Here is a 25,136-nt window from a genome sequence, read left to right as displayed (position 1 = left end):
ATGTTCTGAGCAGAGGAGGGACCTCACTCTCCTCCCTGAGAAGAAAGGACAGGTCTTAAAGACATATAGTGGTGGTTCCCTCTGGAGAGGGGACTGCCAGTGGCGAGGGGGAGGACAGGGGACTTGACATGTTACTTTCTCTCCTTGTGTACTGTTTGAATAGAGAATACTAAAAATTCCTTGATATTTATCACAAGTAAAAATTTACTCATTTCAACAGGAAGTAAATATATACACACATATCCATGCACAGATATATTCATACACATACATACGTGCATGCACACACACACACACACACACCCGAATATATAGGCAGGCACATGCACATATACACACATCCACACTTGGAGCACTCAGGTGTGCCCGAAGATGTTTGGTTGTACCATCTCGTGGAACGCTCTATCATTATGATGTCTAAATCATCTATGGCACCCACCCTTCCCTGACATTACCCAGTGGCTGCCGGGACACTGGAAGGGCCTTGTCTGTGGACGGTGGAAGCTGCAAGGAGCCCAGACATGGGTCAGGACTGAGGAATAGCCCTTGGCCACCGGGCTGGTGCCGACTGCCTGGCTGATGAGAGCCGGCTTGCCCGAGGTCACATGCTTTTCTGACAGGTACCGTCTGCTCTACTGACTCATTGACTTGGGGCCCCAGCCCCCTCAACCCCACCTGGGACCACTCTGCAGAACCATCCAGCTTCAGAACTCTCTGGAAGCTTGGCTGATGCTTCCGGGGAGACTGCACGGTGGCTCACACCCTCCCTCCCTAGGAAACCTCCTGCATGCCAACCTCCATGTCAGTCTGCTTCCTCACTCGGGCCGTCCCTGTGTGGCTGGGGGTCCCAGCCAGGCCTTACCTTGTCCTCCTTGTGGAAAGCCAGGCAGGAGTCCCAGTTCACTCCCCGGATGTATGCAGTTGACATTTTGAGGATACCTAGCTTGAAAGGCTGCTCGAGGAAAACAATGTGGTTCTTGGTGACTCCGAAGCTGTGGTAATAGCTCGGGGAGAGGAGGGAGCGGGAGGTGATGGAGCAGAACACCTCCATGTGCTTCAAGGGGTTCTTCCCCTTCTTGTCCTCTAGAGAAAGGCAAGCCTCAGGAGCAGCACAGGACCTGGCCACCCCCAGACAACGCCCCCATCACCTGCAGCTGAGCCTTTCAAACTGACCTGGTCGCTAAGAAGAACCTTTGGATGAGAGCCGACAAGTAAACTGATGAAGGGGCTGTTGCCTGGCTGACGCAGGGGCTCCGAGTGTTCCCACTTAGGCCCTCCTGCCCTGCGAGACCTGGTGCTACAATCTGAAAACATGGAGCCCCAGAGCCAGGCCTCGGGGCCAGGGGTCTGCACGACAGCCTGGGGGCTCAAACCAGCCTCCACCTGTGTTTGTATCAAGGCTTCTTCAAAACACAGCCGCGCTCCCTCCTTTATGCGGGGTCCGTGGCTACCCCTGCTCTTGAGCCTCAGTGGCTTTGCTGAGGAGTTGCAACAGGGACCACAGGTCTGCAAAGCCTCAGATATTCACTCCAGGAAAAGCTTGTCGGCCCCTGCTCTGGAACAACACCTCTTCACGCACACGGATCATCAGGGATCATGATCAAAGTGTGAAGTCTGACTCAGTATGTGGGGCTGGGGCCTGAGGTTCTGCATTTCTATCCAGCGCCCGGGGGATGGGCCAGCTTCCTAGGCTTCAACTTTGATATTTTGCTGAGGCCCATCATTTGAGATGTACCTCACAGGGTTTCCATGAATTTCTCTTTGCGCTGACCATTCAGAAACAGCTGGGGGTGAGACTAAGCACCCACTGTGATAAGGGACTGTTACACATCTTGTGACAGTGGAAGAAGACCGTATGATCCCCATTTTACGGATGGGAAACTGAGGCGTGATGGAATATGGTCTATCATTATGGCCAAAGACACAAGGTTTAGGCCAAGAAGACACAGCCCTCTTAGCCGGGCCATCTCCTCTGTTATTAGGGATAATAACACTCACAGAGTGGAGAGAGAACAGAATGAAATCATGAAGTAGTCCAAGACAGCAGAGGTGCGCAGTACATGTTCGTGTTCTTATTCCTCTGTCAGGATGAGTCACCGCTGGCCAAAAGGCCTCCCCACCCAGGCCTGGGGCTGGCTTACAATGAGTTATCTGCAAGCGTCCCCGCCTTGCTTGTGGCCACCTGGGCACACCATAAACAGCTGGCTGGTGGGAGGGATGCTGTGGGGTTGTGGGGTGGTTCTTTTCTTCACAAAACAAATGGAGCACAAAGCAAACCGAAATGGAAAGCACCCTGGCCTAGGAGGCAGGACCTGGCGTGAATCCCAGGGAAGCCAGCAGCATGCAACAGGGGCTCAGTGGGGAGCTGCAAGCATGATGTTGGAGGCTCCTGCTGCCACCTGATCCCCCTGGGCCTCATCACCCTATTTTATAATATGACACGGCAAACTCAGATGCCTATAACATCCGCAGGTCTGACATTCTAGGAGTCTGGCTGGACGCTCTAACCCTTTATTGGCTTGATTCATGGGAGTTCCGTTTAACAAGAATACTCATTGTGCCTTCTGACCTTAGGGGCTCACATCTGCCGATAGAGCCTAGTAAGTAGCTCAGGAGCTTCTACAAGACTATGAGGGAGGGGACCAGCTGGGATCACAGATGGAAGCCAGTTTTCCTAAACCAGCAGGTCAAGCCCGCACCCTCGTCATTCTGCCCTGTCTCCTGAGCCCTGTGCAACCACCCTCAGAGGCCTGGTCTCCTGGGTGTGGTTCCCAGGAGGGTCCTGGACAAATAAGGGTCAGGAGCCTCCTCCCCTCAGGAACATGAAATCACAATTGGCCTGGGCTTTGCTCCAGGTTCCTGGCCTTAAATGGAGAAGGTTCAGAAGGCCCAAAGAAGCGGGGGAGAGTCTGAAAGGCTGAAGGTCTGAGGCAGGGCTGAGCTCCCATAACAATACTAGGAACCTGGCTTCAGGAGCTGGGTTGAAAGTGGGCAGTACAGCTTTGGCATACAAAGTTATGTTAGAAAACTGAAAAAAAAAATGGATGGAAGGGACGATGTTTGATGGGCGGATGGATGGATGGACAGACAGGTGGTTGGATGGATGATGGATGGATAGGTAGACGGATGGATGATGGATACTTGGGATGGATGATGGATGGACAGACAGATGGATGGATAGGTAAATGGTGGATGAATAATGGATAAATTAATGAATCAATGAACTGGAGCCTAAAGAAAAGCAGGTTGGAATAGTAAAGGAATTTATTCTTTCAAAAGGAAGTCTGGCAACATCTCTTTTCCCCTGAAGGAGAAAAGCGTGTTCATGGTCATCTGAATCACCCATGAGGGAAAGTGTCAGATTGAGTCTTATGTCATCAGTAAAAATCAGAACTCTTTGGAGGTAGCCACCCTTGGCATCTGTCCTTCACGATATCCCCAGAATGACCCACCTGGTACAGTGGCAAGGATCTTAAAGATCACATATTTCGTCTTCCCCTTGTCCATGATGGATGTGCCCATATTAAGAACATTTCCGGCTGCATCATAATGAGGATGTGCTGTTGCCAGATTTACAGCCACTTATTTGCGATAATCAACCTGCAAAATGATAGCCACCTGCTTTTGCAAATGGGGGGAGGGTGAAACTTGATGAAAAGCACCTACTTCTAGGTTGAGAGAGATGAGGGCTACTTTTGCCTATCTCCTGATGTGAAAATAAGGCAGACTTCACCTTTAAAGAGGATGTTTACCCGTGTGACCTGATAGCACCTCATGGGTGGCCTCCTACAGCACAGAGGCTGCAGGGGAGTCGGTGAGCTGTGTGTCTTTTCCGTGACGGTTGTTGCAACCCTGCCCCCTGGCCCTGAGGGTGTCCTCAGCATGGCAGCAGGATTCCTCGACACAGAGCAATGACCTGCACAGAGAGGCAGCCTTAGCGCTAATCTTAACCGCTGCTTTGTCTTTCTGCTTACATCATTTAAATTCTCCCCTTTTGCCTGCCACAGAGGCATAAATCTCCAGGCCTCTCTCATAGGATTATTCTGGGAACAGAGAGTTACAAAAACACTTGGTCAAAGCGAAACTTGACTAACAAGCTCAGTAATGACCCCCCATCCCCAGCAGGGCACAGCCACAGAATAATGCATGGCTGAGGAAACAACTGTCCTCCTCTCTTCCCCCAGAAGAGCATGACCTCCGGCCAAAAGTCAGGCAAGCCTTCATTCTCTCTTAGTATTTCCTCTCTGAGGCTTTGCGGAAAGCATACATCAGTTGGATGTATGCCACCCAGCTTAAAAGCTGCTGGACATAATTTCGCAGCTAAGAAAAGTATTCCCTTTAACAGATCGTTAAAATGTACTGAGAAGACATTGAGGCTTTGAATAGCCAGCTGGAGAAAAAATGAGTGGGTCTATTGATTTTCATGAAAATGTTGATTTGATTCTGCCCAGGAAAGGTATCTGCTTGGGTATTTATTTTTGTCCTCTTGCTCTCTGCCTGAGGTCTCCCTCTTCAGGTCAATACCAGGTAGGGCTGCTCCAGTCCAGGTAATCCAGTAGTCATTCATTCAAACTCCCATTAAGCTCCCACTCGGTGCCAAGATGGTGGACAGTGTTATGGGTTGAATTGTGTCTTCCAAAATGATATGTTGAAGCCCCAAACCTTGGTATGTATATTTGGAAACAGGGCCTTTATAGATGTAATCAAGTTAAAATGAGGTAATTCTGGATGGAGGTGCGCCCTAATGCAATGATTTGTATCTCTAGAAGAGATTGGAGTGATGCATCTATAAGCCAAGGAACACCGAGGATTCCTGGCAGCCACCAAAGGCTGGAAGAGGGAAGCCAGCATCTTCCCCTGGAGGCTTCAGAGAGAGCATGGCTCCGAGGACACCCCGATTTCAGATTTCCAGCCTCCAGAATGTGAGAGAATAAATCTCTGTTGTTCTAACCCACCTAGTTTGTGGTACTTTGCTTCGGTAGCCCTAAGAATAAACATAGACACAGAGATGAAACGACACAGACCTCACCCCAAGAGAGCTTAGAATCTAGTGCTAAGTGCTGTGCTGGGGAAGCTCAGGATCCAATGCCATTAGAGGAGGGGCTGCCCCCATGAGTTCCTGCAGGCCACATGGCCCAACACAGGGGGTCTCTCTCTCATGAGCAGGAACTGATGCTGGTTGTAGTAGATTCACTGGTACCTTCTCCAGGGTTTCCAGATTCTGTGGGTTGATTTTCCTGATGTAATTGGTCTCTGTGGTTGCATAGAAGTCTTTTCCACACTTCATGATGTTAATCAGGCAGTTGTCTGTGAAATCAGGGATGGTATGGGACAAGTAGGTGAATGCTCTGTGGAGGAAAGCAGATCAAGAGCAAATCAATGGCTGTGTCTACCCAGCTGGAAAGTTCTGTTCAAGATGGCTTTAGTTTTCCTACCACTTAAAATGCTCTACAATTCAAGGGGAAAAAGTTCCAAGTCCCAAAGGATCACTTGAGGAATCTGGAGGACTTGGAGATCAAGTTGCCCAAAGATACCACTGTGTTGAATTAGCTAAGAAGTGAGTCATCTGGGACAAGATGGCCACCAACTGAACCCTCCTGGGCTCTCAAAAATCCAAAGGTCTCCCACACCAGAGACACCAAGAGCTGGTAGGTTGTTCTGAAGTATTTTAAGAATTTCTACAGAAATCTTATGTATCCATCCATAATGGCCCCCTAAGGCTAGCAAAACAGCTAATCCTTGCTTTTGGAAGGAATGAGAGTCCACAATGGACACTCTGAATTTGTCCAGGAAATTAGTTTTTTTTTTTTCTTTAAAGGAAAGTAAACATTATGAGAGAAAAACTCATCATTAGTTTGATCAGAAGATCCTGGATCCACGTATTGGTTAGTGCTCCCCCTGCTGGTGAATGGTGAAGCAGCAAAGCCACCGGACAAGCGGTGGTTTTGCGTTCCTTCCCTCCCCCCTCCATCCCCTCCCCACCCCCTGCCTGGCTCCTCCCCCGCCTGCAAATGCCAGTTCAGTGCTTGCTGTGTGCCAGCCCCAGCACTGGATCCTGGAACTGGAAAGATGACGTCAGTTCCAGAAAAGCAGCAGCAATCTTCCATCTCTGGACCAGTCTACTGCTAGCACATTTCCTAACTCGTCTATATCCGAAGAGTATCAGGAAGGAGACACTGCCAGTGGGTCTGATTCCCTGGCCAACAGTTTAATCATCAAGCCTGCACTACATTCATAGTCATCATAGCCCAGATGATTTGAAACGTATTCAACTAAAAACCTTTCCCTATCTCTTTCTCTCATTTGCCAGTTTCCCACCTCACAGATCCTCCCACTTTCTCTACACACATACAAGCAAAAATAAATCCAGATTTCTTCTTGCTTTTTTACACAAAACATAGCATGTCATATGCTCTTTCTACACCTTATTCCGCCCTGTGCCCACCACTCAACAAGGTATCTGGGAAATCTTTCCATTCAGCACATAGGGAGCATCCTCATCACCCCCCATCTTTTTTTTGCTCCTGCCTGGTATTTTCTTGTACAGCTTCACTCTTATTTATTTAACTGCCCTTCTGTTGATGAGCACTTGGGTTATGTTCAGTTCCTCATTATAACAAATGATGCAGCCATGGATAACATTGTACGTTTGCCATTCCAGACGTGAGCAAGCCTATCTCTAGACTGAAGAGAACGTGCATTTATAATTTTTGAGATATAATTCCAAATTGCTCTCCTACCAGCCATATGGAAAAATACCTAATAATCTGTCAGATGCCCTTTGCCTCTTGCTATCAGTGATCCAGAACTGTGTGCCATAGACGGGCAAAGCCTGGCCAGGTAAAGGTTTTCATGTACTCTACAGAGGATTGTCAGAGGAGCGGATGCTGGTTGTTTTGACCACCGAGGATATCAAAAAGCATGACCAGATTCAAAACAGACAGTTACTTGGAAAATATGTTTTTGCAGGGGTCCGGATAGGCCATCGTTCCAAACTCTGACACCACAATCCTGTTGGCCTCGATGCTGACGTTGTAGGTATCACTTCTCAGGTATTTGCTCCTGTAATAGACTTCACCTAAAAGAGAAGATGCAGAATCATCCAGGCTGACACTTTTACAGTCAGTTTTAAGGTCAATTTCAGTCAATGTAGGGGTATTACAGAAGGAAAGGTGAGTTCAGTAGGATGGTGCCCTTTAGTGTGTGCTGGCTACAAGGAGCATTTGCAGTGAGCTCTCACACACATTTCCTCACTTGAGACAACAATATGGCAAGGTAAGTATCCATATGAGCTCCATTTACATAGCAGGGGACTGAGGCTCAGACATGTTCAGTCACCTTGCCAAGAGGTGCTGATCTGGCCCATTGACCATCTCTTCCACCATGCTAGTATCCCTCTAGAGAAGGTCCAGATTTGGAGGACTGGTCCAGAAGGCCTCATACTTGGGCTGGGTTTCCCCAGGACCTGGTTTAGCCCTAGAAACCTTCCATTGACCATTTCAGCCCCTGGAGTGATATTTGATACCTACTACAGCCAGAGGATGACCTAGCACCTGATTCCATATACGGTAAAGTGCTAGTACCTGTGTGGAGGTCTCATTCACATAGACACTGGAGAAAATCTAACTCACTGCATACAAGCAGGGACTCTTGACCAGTTCATCAAGACCAACCTGAAAATGTATGTATGTTTCTAGACCCGTATTAGGTTCCTATGGCTGTTGTAACAAATTACCACAAACTTAGTGGCTTAAAATGACACAAATTTGTTATCTTACCATTTTGGAAGATGTAGCCTGAATGGGTCTTACAGGCCTAAAAAGCAAGGTGTCAGCAGGGAAATCTATTTCTGGCTTTTCTAGCTTCTAGAAGTTGCCTGCAGTGCTTGGCATATGGTCACATGTCTCTGACCTCTGATTCTATGGTCACATCTTTTCTGACTCTGACCTCCCTCTTTCCCTTGTGATGACGCTTGTAATTACACTGAGCCCACCTGGATAATCTCTCCACCTCAAGGTCCTTAACTTAATCACATCTGCAAAGACCCTTTTACTTTGCAGAGTCATATAATATAGTCACAGGTTCCTTCTGGAAGAGAAAGGGGAGCAGGGGTGGGGGAGAAGAGAGGAGAGAGCTGAGGAGGCTCAGCTGGGAGTGGATGGATCAGGAAAGGCTTCCTGGAGGAGGTGGGACTTGAAATGGCCCTTGGAAGATGAATAAAATTATTTGCCCTCCATAGACTGGGGAGGTGGCAAGTAGGAGAGAGAGTAGCGCATTTCCATTCACTCTTCCTTGAAAGTCTGAAAGCAAAGGCCTGGAGGTGGGAAAGGCAGCCCACCTCCTGCAGGACTGAGTAACATGGTTTTCAGCATGAGGCAGGGACTTGGAAGCAGCAGGAATGGGATGAGTTTAAGGGGTGGGGGCTCTACTGGCATATATGAGGGTTTCAAACCATTTGGTGGATAATTTGAAACCTCTAGGTTTTTAAATTTTTATTTAATTTTGCTGTTAATTAGCAAGTGACGTGTTGATTTTTCCCTGCTATAGAATACATTCTTTGCTATAATATAATATATGCTTCCAATGTTGGTTCAAATATAATATGCAAAAAGCCCAGGTCATACTGACATTTCATTCCCATAAAAGTTGATTAGAGAAATATCCATCATGTATCCACTGTCATGATGATGGGCTTAGGAGGGAACACCTTCCCAAGAAATTCTTGTCTGGTGACTTTTTATATCTAAGAAAGGAAACAGGGCTAAGAGCTAACATTTATTGTGCACATGTGTGCTAAGTACTGTGTGGACACTTTATGTGTATTTTTTCTGGTTTGATTCTAAAACATTGGAAGTGTATAGAATACATCAACCAGAAATGTGTTCTTTAGGGGGGGGGAAAAAATCAACCTAATGTCATTTGCTAATCAACAACAAAATAAGAAAATTTAAGCACTTGAAGGTTTCAAATTTCTTACCAAATGAAGTACAAGGGGTTTAGGCACTCATGACCCTGCAGGCCCAGTTCCAGTGAGTAAAATTGAGGCACAGAGAGGTTAAGTACCTTGCTTTAAGCCACACAGCTAGGGAGGGGTAAGCTGGATTCAAAGCTGACACAGCCACCACCATGAGTTTGACCATTCCGTCTGATCCTTGTTATTAAAAACGCACCTCTGGAAATGGGCTACCATAACTGCATGGCTTACTGAAGCTTCACAAACTGAACCGACCCATATGAACTACATCCTAGTTAACAGAACATGAGAACCCCCTGGAGGCCCCTCATAACTTGTCCAGTCACAAGCTTCTCCCCTCCCCGCCCCGTGAGCCACTATTTTGACCCCTAATAGTCTCTATTAGTTTTGCTCTCGGGATTGCGTTTTCATGTCCATCTCCAAAGGACGTGAGTGTTCGTTTCAGTGGTAAGGACTCCAGCCTGTGCACCTAGATGGAAATAATAGCAATAATGGTGATGCTAGTCTTCATAAAATTGGAAGAGACCATGAAAGACCTTCTAGTTCTTTCTCCAGGCTTTGGGAGGTAAACTGTGTGTGCTCAGGGGAAGATCACCAGCTATCCTATTCTCAAACGTCTTTTCACAGGTGGCTGCTGTGAAAATAAGTATCACTGAGATATTTCAGGAGTGGGGGCTCTGTTCTGGGCCTGCAGGAAGAAATAGGGAGGAATGACTTTGAGTTAACCCAGCCCTGGGTTTGTGTGTTCAACCAGTATCTATTAATCACCTTGGTGGGCCAGGAAGTGGGGGCGAGCAGCGTAGTCACATCTCTACCCCTGAGGGGATTCAGGTCTCCAAGTGGCTATGAATCCTACTCTGTCATCTACTGACCATGCACTTGACCTCGTGTCAGAGTCAACACTTGGTCCTCTCTGCTCTGATGTGAGGATCATGATATGTTTCTTATGGAGTTGCTGTGATGCTTAAGGCCTGTAAAGCATTCAGCACATAGTAGGTGCTCAATAAAAGCTACATATGCTACTGAGATGCAGTGGGTAGAGTGGGCAGGCTTTGGTTCCAGGGTTAGTCCTAATCCCAGCCATGTGACCTTGGGTGAGTCTCTTTATCTCACTGAACCTCAGTTTTCTCAACTGGAATTTAGGGATCATGCAGCCCTCCCCAGATAGGATTGGCAGTTTTAAATGAGATGGGATGATACAAGGAGTTAGGCCCATTGGTACACAGCATGCACTTGCTAAGTAATGGCTGTGGAAATTTGGAATTGTCCAACAAAATCCTGGAGGCAGGAAGACTCAGCTGGGGGTTGGTGAGGCCACACACACTGGTCTTTGGCCACATGCTACATAGACCCTACTTCACGGCACCCTGGTCTCCCCCTGAATCAGCCTGTCCTTCGCTGGTCACTCTCTGAGGGTCACCACCTACAAGCACTGGCTAAGGTGCTTTCCCTAAAATGCTGAATTAAGTTCACTTGAAATGTAAACACCCATCCCAGGCTGGCTGTCAGCAGGTGGCCCATTTCCTATAAACAACCAGCCTCAGAGCACACGTGGAGGGCTCAGGGGCCACAGGAAAACATGACTCTGGAATTAGTCAAAGCTGACACTCAACTCTGAGGCTGAGATTAAAGAAGGCCACCACACATTCCTCAGAACCTTGCTCCCTGGTGAGCCCCAATTAGCCACATTCCTTCTAAAGGGACACAAGTAAACAGATGTGCTCCTGCCTGGAATCTTCTAGAATTGGGTCAAGTTTGATATTCTGGAGGGAGTGGGAGATTTTATATATATATATATATATCTACCTCCAATTTAAGAAAACTTCCAAAAGGCTAGTTTAGAGCTATAATAATTGAAAAAGCTTCGGAAAAGCCTAAATTCTGGAGAGCTTTTTGTCTCTAAACCTTGGTGATGCTGGCTCTTGGAATTCACGTGTTCAAATCCTCGTGGGACAACAACCTTGCCTCTAAATAAAAAATTATCGAAATGTACTGCTGAGGGAGACTTGAGTTCATTCATCTCTATGCCTGCTTTATAAAAATTTTTAATTTTGAAATAATTTTAAGGGTGCCTGGGTGGCTCATTTGGTTGAGTGTCCGAAACTCGATCTCAGCTCAGGTCTTGATCTCAGGGTGATGAGTTCAAGCCCTGTGCTGGGCGTGAAGCCTACTTTAAAAAAAAAAAACAAAAACAAAAACTGAAATTATTTTAGACTTACAAAAAAGAGCACTCCTATATACCCTTTGTCTGTCTGGCTTCTCCTCCACTCTGGTCCTTTAGTTAAATCTTAGGTTTTTAAAACATTAACTTTCACTGGTTTCTGCTGAAGGCCACAAACCATTTTTCTATCTTTCTGCTTTCTTATTCCAGTCTTTTCTTACTGATTTGGGTTTTCCATGCTGGCTGTACACTCATCACCTGGTGCTTTGAAACAGTGGCAGAAGCCTCAGCCCCACCTCCACGATGCGCTGATGAACTTGGTCTTGGGTGGGATAGGGCAGCGAGACTGGAGGTTCACTGCAGAGGTTTTCTTTTTTTTTTTTTATTAACACATAATGTATTATTTGTTTCAGGGGTACAGGTCTGTGATTCATCAGTCTCACACAATTCACAGCACTCACCATAGCACATACCCTCCCCAATGTCCATCACCCAGCCACCCCATCCCACCCACCCCTCTCCCCTCCAGCAACCCTCAGTTTGTTTCCTGAGATTAAGAGTCTCTTATGGTTTGTCTCCCTCTCTGGCTTCATCTTGTTTCATTTTTCCCTCCCTTCCCCTATGATCCTGTCTTGTTTCTCAAATTCCTCATATCAGTGAGATCATATGATAATTGTCTTTCTCTGACTGACTTATTTTGCTTAGCATAATACCCTCTAGTTCAATCAATGTCGTTGCAAATGGCAAGATTTCATTTTTTGATGGCTGCATAATATTCCATTGTGTGTGTGTGTGTGTGTGTGTGTGTGTGTGTGTGTGTGTGTACACCACATCTCCTTTATCCATTCATCTGTCGATGGACATCTAGGCTCTTTCCATAGTTTGGCTATTGTGGACATTACTGCTATAAACATTGGGGTGCACATGCCCCTTCAGATCACTACATTTGTATCTTTGGGGTAAATACCCAGTAGTGCAATTGCTGGGTTGTAGGGTAGCTCTATTTTCAACTTTTTGAGGAACCTCCATACTACTTTCCAGAGTGGCTGCACCAGCTCACTGCAGAGGTTTTCTGAAACCTCAGTGTGCTCAGGGCCATCCAGGAGATGTGTTAGAAACACCGATACTCTGGGGTGCCTGGGTGGCTCAGTTGGTTAAGTGACTGCCTTCGGCTCAGGTCATGATCCTGAGAGTCCCGGGATCGAGTCCCGCATCGGACTCCCTGCTCGGCAGGGAGTCTGCTTCTCCCTCTGACCCTCCCCCCCTCATGCTCTCTCTCTCTCTCTGTCTCATTCTCTCTCTCAAATAAATAAATAAAATCTTTAAAAAAAAAAAAAAAAAGAAACACCGATACTCTGACTGTGCCCTTCAGGATTATGATTCACTCAGCCCTGGGTGGGGTCTCAGAATTTGGAGTTTTAATCCTAAGGGATTCCGATGTAAGAGGTACACAAACCACCTTTTGAGAAATATTGGCTTTGTGTTATCTGTAAATCAGAGAACCCTGCTCACCCTGTGCATGTCCTCTTGAATCATGTATAGTAGTACTTAACATTTTTGGTTTGTGTTTCTACTCTTGGGGAGTTGAGTGGGGAGCCATTGAAAGTTGTAGAGGAGAGGAGAGATGAGGCCAGGCTGTGCCGCACTAATGTTGGCAATCTGACAGCCTTGAGAGGATTGGGCTGGAGAGATGAGGAGGGAGGGTAGCCAGCAAGAGGGGGAAGCAGAGCAGAACAGCATAAATCTTCGGTCATGAGATTCTAGATTTAGAGAGCATTGGGTTTATATCTGACATCCACCACTTCCTAGCTGTGTGCCTTTGGGCGAGTTACTTAGCCTCTCTGGGTGTCAGGCTCATCTGTAAAATCAAGAGGTACCTTCCTCAGAAGCTGTAGTGAGGGCTGAGTTGTGGGTGGGCACAAAGCACTTGGGCCAGTGGCCAGCAAGCACTCCCTGTAGTGAGTGTTGAAGAGATCGACTGGGAACATATTGCTTCCTTCTCCCAAAACAACCTTTACCTCGTTCATGCCATTTGGGCTCCATAAAGAGTTTCCTAGCACCCCTCTGGGCCAGGCCCAGTGCCAGGTAATGAAGACACAACAATTTGAACAGAAACCCTGTGTTCTGGGGCCTCCCACCCTAGGCTGGAGAATGGCAAGCTGATCATTGCAAAGCAGAGTAGGGCATGTACCTTCAACACAGGCCAGGTTCAAGAGCAGGATGGGGAAGGACGAGTAATTGAGTGGACTCTCTGTACTTCCCATTTTCCAGCCAGTTCCAGATTATGCATAGAATCGAGTCTTTCATGCTATTGCATATTTTTTAAAAATTTTTCTGTATATTATGTTTTGGTATCTTAATAAACCTTTCTGGTTGGAGGAGACTGTCCTTCCCTGGACTAGCCAATTCTTAGAGGTAGCAAAAGGCCCAGCATATCTGTGAGATGAAAACTAACCATTCCAGAGCCAGATCTCCTCTCTCTGGCCCATGCACTCCAGGAAGCAATATTCCTCTGCCTTCATCACCCCAGGGCCAGGTGCCAAGCACCAGAGACCACCCCCAAAGTCCAAAGCCTGCCAGCACTATTCACACCAGCTGATCCTAAGCTGTTTACTCTGTTCCATCTTGTCTTTCCCTCAGAAACCCCAGTACAGGCCATTGCCTATGTGCTTCCCCTGCTCCTGTCTTCTGCCTCTGGACCACCCTGTTGCTATCCACTGTGGACCGCTGTGACATGCCGTGCCTCCTAGGACCTGTGAGTATAATAGGCTTTGTTCCCAAGCCTCTCTCTGTATCCTTTTGTGGTCACACCTAACTGACCATCCCATAAAAGAAATAAAATAGGTACTTACCTTTGACAATGGATTTTTAGTTTGAAAATCTACTAGAAACCTTTAGAAAGTCTAAGCAGCATGGGTTAACTTTGGTCATGTGCCTGTTTAGCCCACTCAAGGATTTTGGTGGATGGCAGCCATGCTTCTGAAAGACAGCCATGGATTGGTCATCCCCTACTGGTTCTCTTGTCCCCAGAGTCTCTATGGAAGGATGTGGAAACCACCATTCAGTAAGCTGTGAGGGCTCACTTAAGCTACCTGCCGTTTCTCAGGGGGATGTGTGGGGGTGGGAGGAGGAGAGCAGGGATGGTTGCAAACTTGAACCCTAGACAAAACAAGTCAGATCCTAGCCCTACGTCAGTGACCTTGCTCAGTTAAGTCACTCAACCTCTCTAAAGTTCCCATTTCCGCGTCTGCAAAGAGAGGACAAAGCACACCTCCCACGCAGTGCTAATGTGAGCACCTGAAATGGACCACAAGGGACCTGACAGCATGGCAAAGCAGGGCCTTCTGGAAAGGAAGCCAGTGTACTTTTACCTTTCATGCACGTCATCCAGAACAGCGTTGATGTCCCTAGGAATCATTGGTAACTTCTGTCAGGAGAGGAGGGGACTGTTAAGGCTTAGAGCTGTCAGCAAATATGGAACTCACTCTGTAGCTGAGTCTCAGTAAAATCTGTTAAGTTTTTGCAAACTCAGAGCTCATGGTTTTCACACATGGGGTCTCTATTCATGAAATCTTAGAGCAAGCCACTGGCATAGAGTCTGCCCCCAAAAAATAATTGCTGACTGGCTTAGACGAAATAGTAATTAAGCAAAAATAACACTAATGCTTATTGAGCACATGTTCTGTGCCAGGTATTATACAAAGCTCCTTACACATATTAATGCCTTTAAATTCCTTAAATTCCACATTCCTGATATCTCCATTTTACAGATGAGGAGACAGAGAAAGGGTCAGTAACTTGGCCAAGGTCACACAGCATGGCTACATGTTAGCTAGGATGAAGACAGGATTCAAACCCAGTGACAGTGATGGTGGTTTTCAATCTATTCTGTGCCTACCAGGTGTCAGGCCCTTGCTAGATACCTGGCCCTTCTAATGATCATGACAGCTCTCCAGAGGCGATCATCAAGCTCTTTTTACTGCAGTGGACACGGAGGCCAAGGGAGGTGAAGTGATCTGTTTGTCATGCTGGAATGCAGGGTTTAAAGAAAAATGTCACCAAGCTGAAGCATTAGGACACGAACTTCCCCAGCATGTGACTCTGAGCCTGCTAAAGCCTCAGGTGACCCATCCCAGACCTCTTTAGGAACTCAGAGCGTGCTGTTGTGACATACAGCAGCTTCATGGCCAACAACAAAGAGTTTACCATCCACCTCATGAGCCAGTCACCTGAACCCAGAATTCTGCCTTATTCAGCCATTTCAGTCTCCCCTCTGGGAGAGCCACTGAACTTGTGGCTTGAATGACTGGTCTCCCTTGCCTGGTGAGCAATCTACTCAGCTCTGTTCCTTTCAGCTCTGTTCTCTTCCTATTCTGATTTGAGGCATGTCTGAGTCCAAAGCCAGTAATCTCCTCCTGCTCTCACCCATCCTAATGAGAATGCATATCATTTTGCAGGTTAGGCTCTCTGAAAGAGAACCTTGGCCACCTTTCCAGGGAGGTTTGTGCTTGTGGTTGGCGGAATGATGGCCTCTCCAAGATGTCCATGTTCTAATCCCTGAAACCTATGAAGTTGTTACCTTATAGGGCAATGCTGACATGATTATATTAAAGGTTTTGAGAAGGGAGATGATCCTGGATTATCTGGGTGGGCCCAATACCATCACAAAGGTCCTTATAAGAGGCAGACAGGAAGATCAGAGAAGGAACTGATTATGGAAGTGAGGGAAGTGGGGAGAGTGAGGGAGAGAGAGCAGGTGTGCAAGATGCTCTGCTGCTTTTGCAGGTGCAGCTGGGGCCACAAGCCAAGGAATGCAGGCAGCCTCTAGAAGCCGGAAAAGGCAGGGAAATGGGCTATCTCCCTGGAGCCTCCAACACCTTGATTTTAGCCCAGTTTTGACTTGACTTTCATAACTGTAAGAATAAATTAGTGCTGTTTTAAGCTACTAAATTTGTGGTTGTCTTTACAGCAGCAACGGCAAACCAACACAGTACTCTTACTGTCTCTAATTGTGAAGCTGTGGAGCAAGGCCAGGCCATCAAACCAATGGTTGTATCTAGTCTCCCCCACTGTGTGCATTCCAGGCCCGTTGCGCAGCAGGGTGCCCTGCAGCCATGTGGGAATCCTGCCTGTTAAGAGAAAGAATGTTTTGTTTCCACAAATAATGCAATATATGTTAAGGAAAAAAAAAAGAAGAAGAAGGTAGCGGGAGGGGAAGAATGAAGCGGGGGAAATCGGAGGGGTAGACGAACCATGAGAGACGATGGACTCTGAAAAACAAACAGGGTTCTAGAGGGGAGGGGGGTGGGAGGATGGGTTAGCCTGGTGGTGGGTATTGAGGAGGGCACATTCTGCATGGAGCACTGGGTGTTATGCACAAACAATGAATCATGGAACACTTCATCTAAAACTAATGATGTAATGTATGGGGATTAACATAAGAATAAAAAAAAAGATAAAAAAAAGAATGTTTTGTTTCCAATTTGCACATCCCAACCAAAAAGCTACGAGATGTGGCCGTGGAAAGGAATTGAGGTCACAGACCCAACACGACTCACTGCACCCACTCATTCCTTCAGCAGTCGCTTCCAGAAAGGGTAGGATATGCCTGGATTGTGCCAGCAGTGAGGATACCGAGATGAACTGACGTCATCCCTGTCCTCAAGTTGCTCGCTACCCACCGAGCAGACGGATGAACAGACACCCAAACCACACCACAATAAAGGAAGGCAATGTGACAGGCTCAGCAAGGGGGCTGTGTGGAAGAGAACCTCACCTCCAGGTGGGGTGAGAGCAGGAGGGTTGGGCCTGCTTCCTGGAGGAGCCACTGGCTGAGTCTTGAAGGGGAGTAGGTAGTGGCTTTCCAAAGGTGGGGAAAGAACATCCTAGAACTGTGCTGCCCAATATGGTAGCCACCGGTCTCATGTGGCCACGGAGGACTTGAAACCTGGCCAGTCTGAACAGAGATGTGCTGTAAAGTGTAAAATACACACTGAATTTCAAAGGCTAAGTATGAAAAAAAATGTAAAATATCTCAATAGCAATTTAAAAAATATTGATTACATGTTGAACTTATAATATTTTGGATATGTTGCCTTAAAAAATATACAGTTAAAATTCACTTTTTTTTTTTAACCTTTTTGAGTGTGGCTATTAGGAAATTTAAAACTATGCATGTGGCATGCATTATATCTCTGTTGAACAGCACAGCTCTAGAGGTAGGGTCCTGGAACAGACGCTGTTGGTGCCCCACCCTTGTCCTCTTGGCACTGGCCTCTCCCTGAAGGTTGCTTTCTGCCACTACCTGCAGCTCTCTGCCTGAAGGCTTTGTTTTCACTGCAGGAGATGATCTGCCCACACACTGGGCAAGCTGGAACACCCTGGAGTTAATGCCCCTGGAAGTGGCTGTCACCTAAAGATGGATGGGGAGTTGGGCATCACTTGTCACCACTTCTTCGCCCTCAGCTGGGACAATATGAGGCATGTTTTACACTATGCCCAGAGGGCTCAGCTCTGACGGCTCACAGTGGTCAGTGGCTTGACAATGCCCTTTTATTGGTTTCCCTCCCAGTGTTTCTTGGGATCACATCCCAAATTAAACTACTTACATCTGAATTCTTATCTCTGGGGGAACCTGAACCAAGAGATCAAAGACCAGGTCAAAGACCAGGAGATGTGCCAGTTGTTTAGCAAGACTGGTCTGCAATTTTCGAGTGAGGAAGCCTAAGCATTGAGGTTGGAGAGCTAAGCAGAGACCATGTGACAAAGGTCAATGAGACCACACCAAGGGCTTTGATTAGACACTCAGAAGAATGGTACAACTTGGCCAGTTAAAACAGGGAATGAGAGGATCTGATTTTTGTGCGTGTGCAATTTTTTTCTTGAGATAAAATTCACATAACAACAACAAAAAAATCCACCATTTTAAGGTATACAATTCAAGGGTTTTTAATATATTCACAATGTTATGCAATCATCACCATCTAGTTCCAGAACATTCTATCACCCCAAAACAAAGTCCTGTCCTCCTGAAAACCACTCATCTACTTTCTAAGGATCTACCTCTTCTGGACAGCTCACATGAATGTAATATGCTCAGATTTGGGGTTTCAAAAGTTGTCTCTGTGGTGTAGAGTGTGGTGGGAGGAGGAGCCAAGAAGAGGTGGGAAGACCAGAGAGAGGGTGGAGAGAAACAACAGAACAGAGAGTTGGAGGATGTGGAATGGACAGGACTGGGAGTCTGAGTGAATAGGGGGGAGAGGGGAGGGAGCACCCCAAGTGCCCCCAAGTCTCCTGCCTTGGGCAACTAAGTGAATAGTGGGGCTATTCACAGAGACCCAGTTGCAGGAGAAGGAGCAGATGAGGCAGAGCAGAGAGAGATGAATCTAAGCACAGTCAAAGCCCTAGATAGAACACATATTGAGCACCATGTGCCAGGCACTGGGGGGCAGGTGGCATTAAATCATATAATCATGGCAGCAACCCTATGTGGTAGGTACACGCGGACTGTTTGACATAAGAGGGAACTGAGGCAGGAAATGCTTAAGTAACTGGCCAAGGAGGTCTCAGAGCTAACAATGCACAGCCCAACATGAAGCCTGGACATGGCCTCTGTGGGCAGACATGGCCACACAGGCACAATCTTTAGTTAGCAGTTGGCCAATGATTAGACTTGACCCAGGACTAGAGGCCTGGACTGAGGGTTGGGAGCCTGTCCTTCACTGGCTGCCCTGGCCTTGGGCAAGTTGCAGCCCCTCTCCAGCCCTCAGCTTCCCTCAAGGACGGAGGCGTGATTTACAGCAGTGGTTCTCACACTTGGAAGCAGCCAGAGGGCTTGCAGAAACACAGATTGCTGGGTTCCGCCCCCAGCATATCTGATTCCATGGGTCTGGAGTGGGCCCAGGAATTCGTGATTCTAACAAGCGCCCAGGTGTTGGGGAAGCTGCAGGTGTAGGGTGGAGGTGGGGAGAAGAGCTGATCTGGATCCAGGGGTCCACTCAGATCTGCAGGTTCTAGGATTCCGGCTTTCTAAAATTTCCAAGGATTTCCATGCAGTCATTAAACATAACGCTTATGGGCAACATGTTCATGGCACCCCCGAACATAAAAGGATAGCTATTGGAGGCTCTCTTTTTTAAAATAAAAAATTAATAGTAAATATACATTTGTTTTTGAAAAAAATATTTGTAGTCTATACAATCTCTATCTTTTAAAAACTTAAAATACTCCAATATTAGGAGTGCTTGAGATGAAAATACAGCTGATTTTATTTCCCTGTGTTCCCATTAGCACTTCCAAGTTTTTATATATGTACCTATACATAAAACACACACATATAGATCCTACGTTACCTTCGTAATCAGAGAAAAACAAACATAAAAGCTATTCTTTGAAAAGCCTTCCAAGGCAATTTCTTGGTTGAAAAGCTCCAATCCGAATTTCCTCACAGAGAAATGCTCACTCAGGAAAAACCTCCAGATCCGAGTATCTGAAGATGAAACCGCCTATGTGCCTAAGCCAGCTCACTCGCCCTTCTCAGGGACAGCATAGAAGGAGAGAGCCAGAGAAATAACAGATGAAGGAAATGAGACACAAAGCCTGATAAAGGAATTCTCCCATGGAGGGTCCCACTCTGGGTCTGTTGGACTTACGGCTCTGCAGGTACTCGAGGGCCCAGATCACGCTGTGGGCTCCTGCGAGGAAATCAAGACATGCTCTGCACGCCCTCCGGCTTGCACACGCGAAAGTGGGAGCCCACCACGTGCACGTCTCATGCCATTTTGAAATTAACTTAGGTTGCACATATTTGCACAAAGGTACCGCCCACTTGGAATGGGCCACACTTTGCCGAATAATTCCATTGTATCCATGCCAGTCATAGCCTCCCCAGGCTCTTCCCCTGAAGTAGTGAGAACGACTCTCCCTCTCCCTGGAAACAGTTTCAGTGCATAAAAAGCACACCTAGATTTTTACAGAGAATATGTCTGGATTGTGGATCATTCCCCACTATATACTGTTTTCCAGATTTTCCAAAAATAATTTACAATAAATATTACTTTCATAAACAGAAAAAAAGTGTATGTCTAAACACATAAGAAGAGCCCGCCATCTTTACGAAACGCTCACCTGTCACTTTGGCCCTCACAGGTTCCAGCTGCTCCTTCTTATTTCTGCCAAATATTATATCCATGGCATGGCACGCTGAGCGGGAGTGATATTGACAGTGAGCAGACACTCTGCTGTGTTCAAGGCAACTGCTTGCTTTTCGGCTCCTCCTTTTCTTTCCTTTCTGCTCTGCTGCAGCTTCCTTCTCTTACATCTCCTTCCCTCCCGATGCCCTGAGAGCCTGGTATCTCTTCGCACACCGGGGGGGGGGGGGGGGGGAAGCTGCGTTGGCGTTCTTTATCTGTGGTCAAAAGTCAATTCCCCACCCTGAGTCCTGTCTAAACTTTAACCCTCTTATTGTATCCCCAACTCCCTTTCCAGTTCCACTCTGGCTTAAGCAAGAAAAGCTAGTCTTCTGCTGGGTTTAAATTGGCGGGATAATTCAGTGGGTGCATTCTGTGTAGGTATGCAGCCTGAAATAATCCAGCCCAGGAGGTGGAGACGATTTATGATCAGAACAAGAACAGAAACTATCAGGACCTGGGATTAGGGGAGCCGAGAGTGCATCAATCGCTAGAATTCCTTCTGCACATGGTGGGAACTTCTTCAGCAGAGAGAGCGCTTTTGTTTTGTTTTGAATAAAGGTCCCTGAGCCTCCCCCTCCTTAAAAATTCGTATTCAAAGAGCAACTTAATTTATGATATTTCTTTTTTGGAGAAGTAAACACAAAATGTTTACCCATTTAAACCATAAATATAGGGAACCAAAAACTCTACTTGAGGACAGTGAGGAATTGTAATAAAACAAAACAAAACAAAAAAACAAATGTCAGTTCGACTTCCTGGTGTAACAGGAGCTAGAAAGGATGCCCATCTGTGATTTCAGAGTCCCCTGTATTTGTGCCTCTTGGTGTGATGCCATTGCCTAAAATCCATATTCAAGTGGCTTTGAATGTTGATGAGTTAATGGACTCTTCTGTACTCCTCTTGCTTAAAGAAAGCAGCAGCTGTTTCCTTTCTGGGTAGAGGAAGACAGGGTGTGGTGCTGGTCTTTACGTGGCTGCTGAGTACAGTTCTTGTCAGGTCTGGGCTGAGACCGCGTTCCTGGATCTGGGAGCCCGGTCCGGACAGCTGCCTGGTCTGGCTGCGCGCCCACCCCCGGCTGCACACTCCAATCACCTGGCTGCATGCGCTCAGGGTCCAGCGCTGAGCCTCACTACACACCCACTGATGCAGGATCTCTCAAGGGGGAGTCCAGCCCTGGGTGGTCTTAAACATGTCTTGGATGATTCTGATTCTCGGCAGCTGTTGAGGAGCCCTGGTCCAGGCGAAGATGCTGCGTGTTTGGGTTGATACTAGATTCAGATTCTTCCCTTTTCTATGTGTCTGCCTTATCCTCTCTGAGCTTCCATTTCCTTAACTGTAAAATGGGGGTGTAATGATATCAAAATCCCAAAGTATTGTAAATCAAGGGTCTAGCAAAAGCACCTGGGCCCAAACACTACCAATTATTATTACCCTTTCTTCCCCATTTGCTCAGAAGGCATTCCCTTTAACCCACATTTTCCATTCAGTCCCGTAACTTGCCAGTTTATTCTTCTGCCTGGTCTAAACATGTGGATCCATGTCAGGGTTATTATTCCTAGGTTCTGAAAGCTGTGTCTTCGTGGGGGTTAAATGAGAATGTCTGGCATAAACCATGGGCTCAGGAAAAAATTTGCACCATGAGAGGCAGCAGCTCTGGTGCAGGAAAAAAAAGAGAAAAGAGCTAAAGTCAGAAGATCTACTGGGATTTCAGGGCTGTGATTTAAAAAGTGTGACTGTGGGGCACCTGGGTGGCTCAGTTGGTTAGGCGACTGCCTTCAGCTCAGGTCATGATCCTGGAGTCCAGGGATCGAGTCCCGCATCGGGCTCCCTGCTCGGTGGGGAGTCTGCTTCTCCCTCTGACCCTCCCCGCTCTCATGCTCTCTCTCTCTCAAATAAATAAATAAAATCTTTAAAAAAAAAAAAAGTGTGACTGTTGTGACAACCCCTCTGAACCTCACTTTACTCTGTGAAACAGGGTGGCAATACCTGGGCCACAGGGTTTGTGGGGAGGACAATACTGAAATTACAGAAGGGAAAACATGACCGTGTCTTTCTTGTGCGTTTTGTGCATCCAGCAAAGCAATGGCCCCCATCCATATCAAGCACCTTCTCTGAGTCCAGTGCTTTGCAAAGTATTCTACGTGCACTAGCTTGCTCTGACTTTATATAATCCTATGAGACGGGTATTCTTAGCATCATTCTAGAGATGTAAAAAGTCAGGAAAGAAAACCAACTTGCCTTAGGTCACACAGCGTCTAGGAGACAATTAGGAAGCCAAGCTGGGCAGCCTGACTCCAAAGTATACACTCTGTGACAATTCTACTCAGTGCCTATGCATGATGGATGTTTGCTAGATTTTTGTGGAATGAAGTAATGGGTAGATGTGTCGATGGGTGGAGGATGCACGAGGGCCAGTCTTGGGTTGACATCATTGCCCTGTTATATAATACTGAGAAACCAAGGCCAGCTTTCTTTATTCAGGCCCCAACTGTACCCTGGGGACAATTATATGTTGAGGTCAGGATTTTTTGATAATGGGGATAATAAATTGATCATAACAAAGGCTATCTGTATTAGTTTTCTAGGGCTACCATAACAAAGTACCACTGGGTGGCTTAAATAGCACAAGTTTGCTTTCTTACACTTCTGGAGGCTGGAAGCCCAAAATCAAAGTGTTAGCAGGGCTGGCTTCTTCTGAGGCCTCTCTCCCTGGTGTAGATGGCCATCTTTCTCACCGTGTCCTTACATGGTCATCCTCTGGGCATATGTATCCCTGGCTGTGTGTCCAAATTTCCTCTTCTTATGAGGACACCAGTCATGGTGGATTAGGGCCCACCCTAATGGACTCATTTTAATTTAATCACCTCTTTAAAGGCTCTGTCTCCAAACGCAGTTACATTCCGAGGTGCTCCAAAATGTGAATCTTGGGGTGGGGAAGAGGAAGACACAATTCAGCTCATAATGATATCATGAAGGTTCAAAGAGTTAAGGGAAGATGCTTTGGCTGGAAGTAACAGAATATCTGCAGAAACCCTGAGGATGTGACTTTGTCTCAGACAGCAAGGCATCTGGGGATCCTGGGCGGCCCAGAAGCTCATCCGGACCATCTCACCAGGCACCACAGTGCCATCCTCAGGGGGATGGCTTCTCATCCTTGGGCTTGCTCAGTTTTGCTTATGAGTGATTGCTTTCAACCCAGGAATCATGTCCTTCCATAATAACGTGCTAAAGCAGAAACACATAATGGGGGGAAAAGGAGGCATTTCCTTCTTATAGCTCCCTCTCTTTATGCCAAGGAAAACCTTTCCCAGAATCCCCTGAGCAGATTTTTCTCTTAGTCTCATTGGCTAAATGGTGTCCCATGACCCCCCCTAGACCAATTCCTGGCAAGGAGGAGTAGCTGTGCCCTGATTTTTTTAAACCCATCAGGAGTCTTCCTGGGCAGCATGTTGCCACCAGACTCACACCAGGAATCCATTAGCAAGGAACAAGGAGGGAATGGCTTGGGACAGGCAACCTGCAGTGTTGGCTACAGGCAGTGCAACATTCATTCACCCCCCACATTCATTTATTCATTCAACATATATTTACTAAACACCTACTATGTGCTGGAAATATAGCAGTGAATGAAGCAGGAAAATAATTCTGTGCCTTCTTTGAACATACACTGACTAGTTGCCAAGCTTTGGAGTTATAGAGGTGGTTAATGAGACTCAGTTCTGCCTTCTTCACTCCCATGATGTTCTTTTTGTTGGGAGGCAGTGTCTTCATATCCCAAAGGACACACATTTCCCAAAGGGCTTAGGGGTCCTGCAGTAGTTCACGGGACAGCCTTCATGTTGAATGTTCATCTTCCCTCTTCGTAAACAGAGATAACAAGCAGCAGCTGCTCTTTCTCAAGAAGCTCTGGCATTGCTCTGGCCCCATGAAAGCCTGACCCCTGCTTTCTAGGTCTTTGTTAATAAGGGAAGAGTGGGTCAAGAGCCTTGTCGCCAGTAGGAACTGTCTCCTGGCCTGTTCTCCAGCCTCTCACGAACGCCATTCACTGGATGCTTGACATGTGCCAAGTACCATGCTAGGTGTCTGATGAGCACCATGTTATTTAATTCCTACACAGCTCTGCAAGGGAGTCATGAGCAACCTTATTTTACAGCCTCAGAGATGGGAAGGAACTTGATTGAGGTCAACAGCTCGTCAGTGCATATTCCTCCCCACTACACAGTAACGCGTCTCTGGTTGAGGAACAGAGATAGATAGGAAAGCAAAGGTGGGTGTTCCAAAGACAATTTTTAAAATGCATCTGCTGCCTTCAAGTGGACTGAAAACTGGCCAGTGCATAAGAGAGCAAAGCAACAGGAACATGGAGGGAAGTAGCTCATCTTAAACAAGAGGTTTGGTCATTCACTGCCGTGAAACAAACCACTCCGAAACTTAGCGGCTTAAAGCAACCGTCATTGTTCTTATCTCTCTGGGCTCAGTTCTGTGGGCTGATTGGGCTCTGCTGGGAGTGTTTCTGCTTTCATCACGTGGGGTTCCTTATGTGGTTGCAAGTCAGCTGGCAGTTGACTGGCATGCTAGGAGGGCTGGGTCTGGGCTTCTCTCTCTCTCCATGTGGTCTCAGGGCCTGTCCTTGACCCTCTCCATGGGATCTCTCCAGCAGGATAGCTGGACTCCTTTGAGGGCAGCAAAAGCCTCCCAAAAGTATTTCAAGAGAAAGGAAGCAGAAGCTGCCAGCCTCCTGTAAGGATGAACCCAGGACTCGCATAGTTTCACTTCACTGCCTTCTACTGGTTAGCACAAATCCCAGAAC

At 46.9% G+C, this 25,136-nt stretch overlaps 1 protein-coding gene and 1 long non-coding RNA gene across 3 annotated transcripts in view; one reads left to right on the top strand and one right to left on the bottom strand.

The window, feature by feature from the left end:
• The window catches only part of LOC110594208, a 52,424-nt gene extending 38,624 nt beyond the window's left edge, over positions 1–13,800 (top strand). The window contains exon 4 of one of the 2 annotated variants that reach the window (XR_002481196.2): positions 13,776–13,800. This is a non-coding gene — a long non-coding RNA (uncharacterized LOC110594208). Of the gene's footprint in view, positions 1–4,766; positions 4,922–13,775 lie in introns of those variants that run through there. The other variant, XR_002481194.2, reaches the window with a different exon arrangement.
• The window catches only part of BCO1 (beta-carotene oxygenase 1), a 36,899-nt gene extending 16,495 nt beyond the window's left edge, over positions 1–20,404 (bottom strand). The window contains 6 exon segments of the mRNA XM_021705698.2: positions 863–1,083; positions 3,453–3,600; positions 5,201–5,348; positions 6,949–7,078; positions 16,136–16,264; positions 20,262–20,404. Of these exon segments, the coding sequence (XP_021561373.1) occupies positions 863–1,083; positions 3,453–3,600; positions 5,201–5,348; positions 6,949–7,078; positions 16,136–16,264; positions 20,262–20,325 (840 nt within the window). The 5' untranslated portion in view covers positions 20,326–20,404.
• Between the last annotated feature and the right edge of the window lie 4,732 nt (positions 20,405–25,136).

This window comes from Neomonachus schauinslandi, chromosome 16 (assembly GCF_002201575.2).
Source record: "Neomonachus schauinslandi chromosome 16, ASM220157v2, whole genome shotgun sequence".
Lineage (NCBI taxonomy): Eukaryota > Metazoa > Chordata > Mammalia > Carnivora > Phocidae > Neomonachus > Neomonachus schauinslandi.
This window is presented reverse-complemented; position numbering and strand designations above follow the sequence as displayed.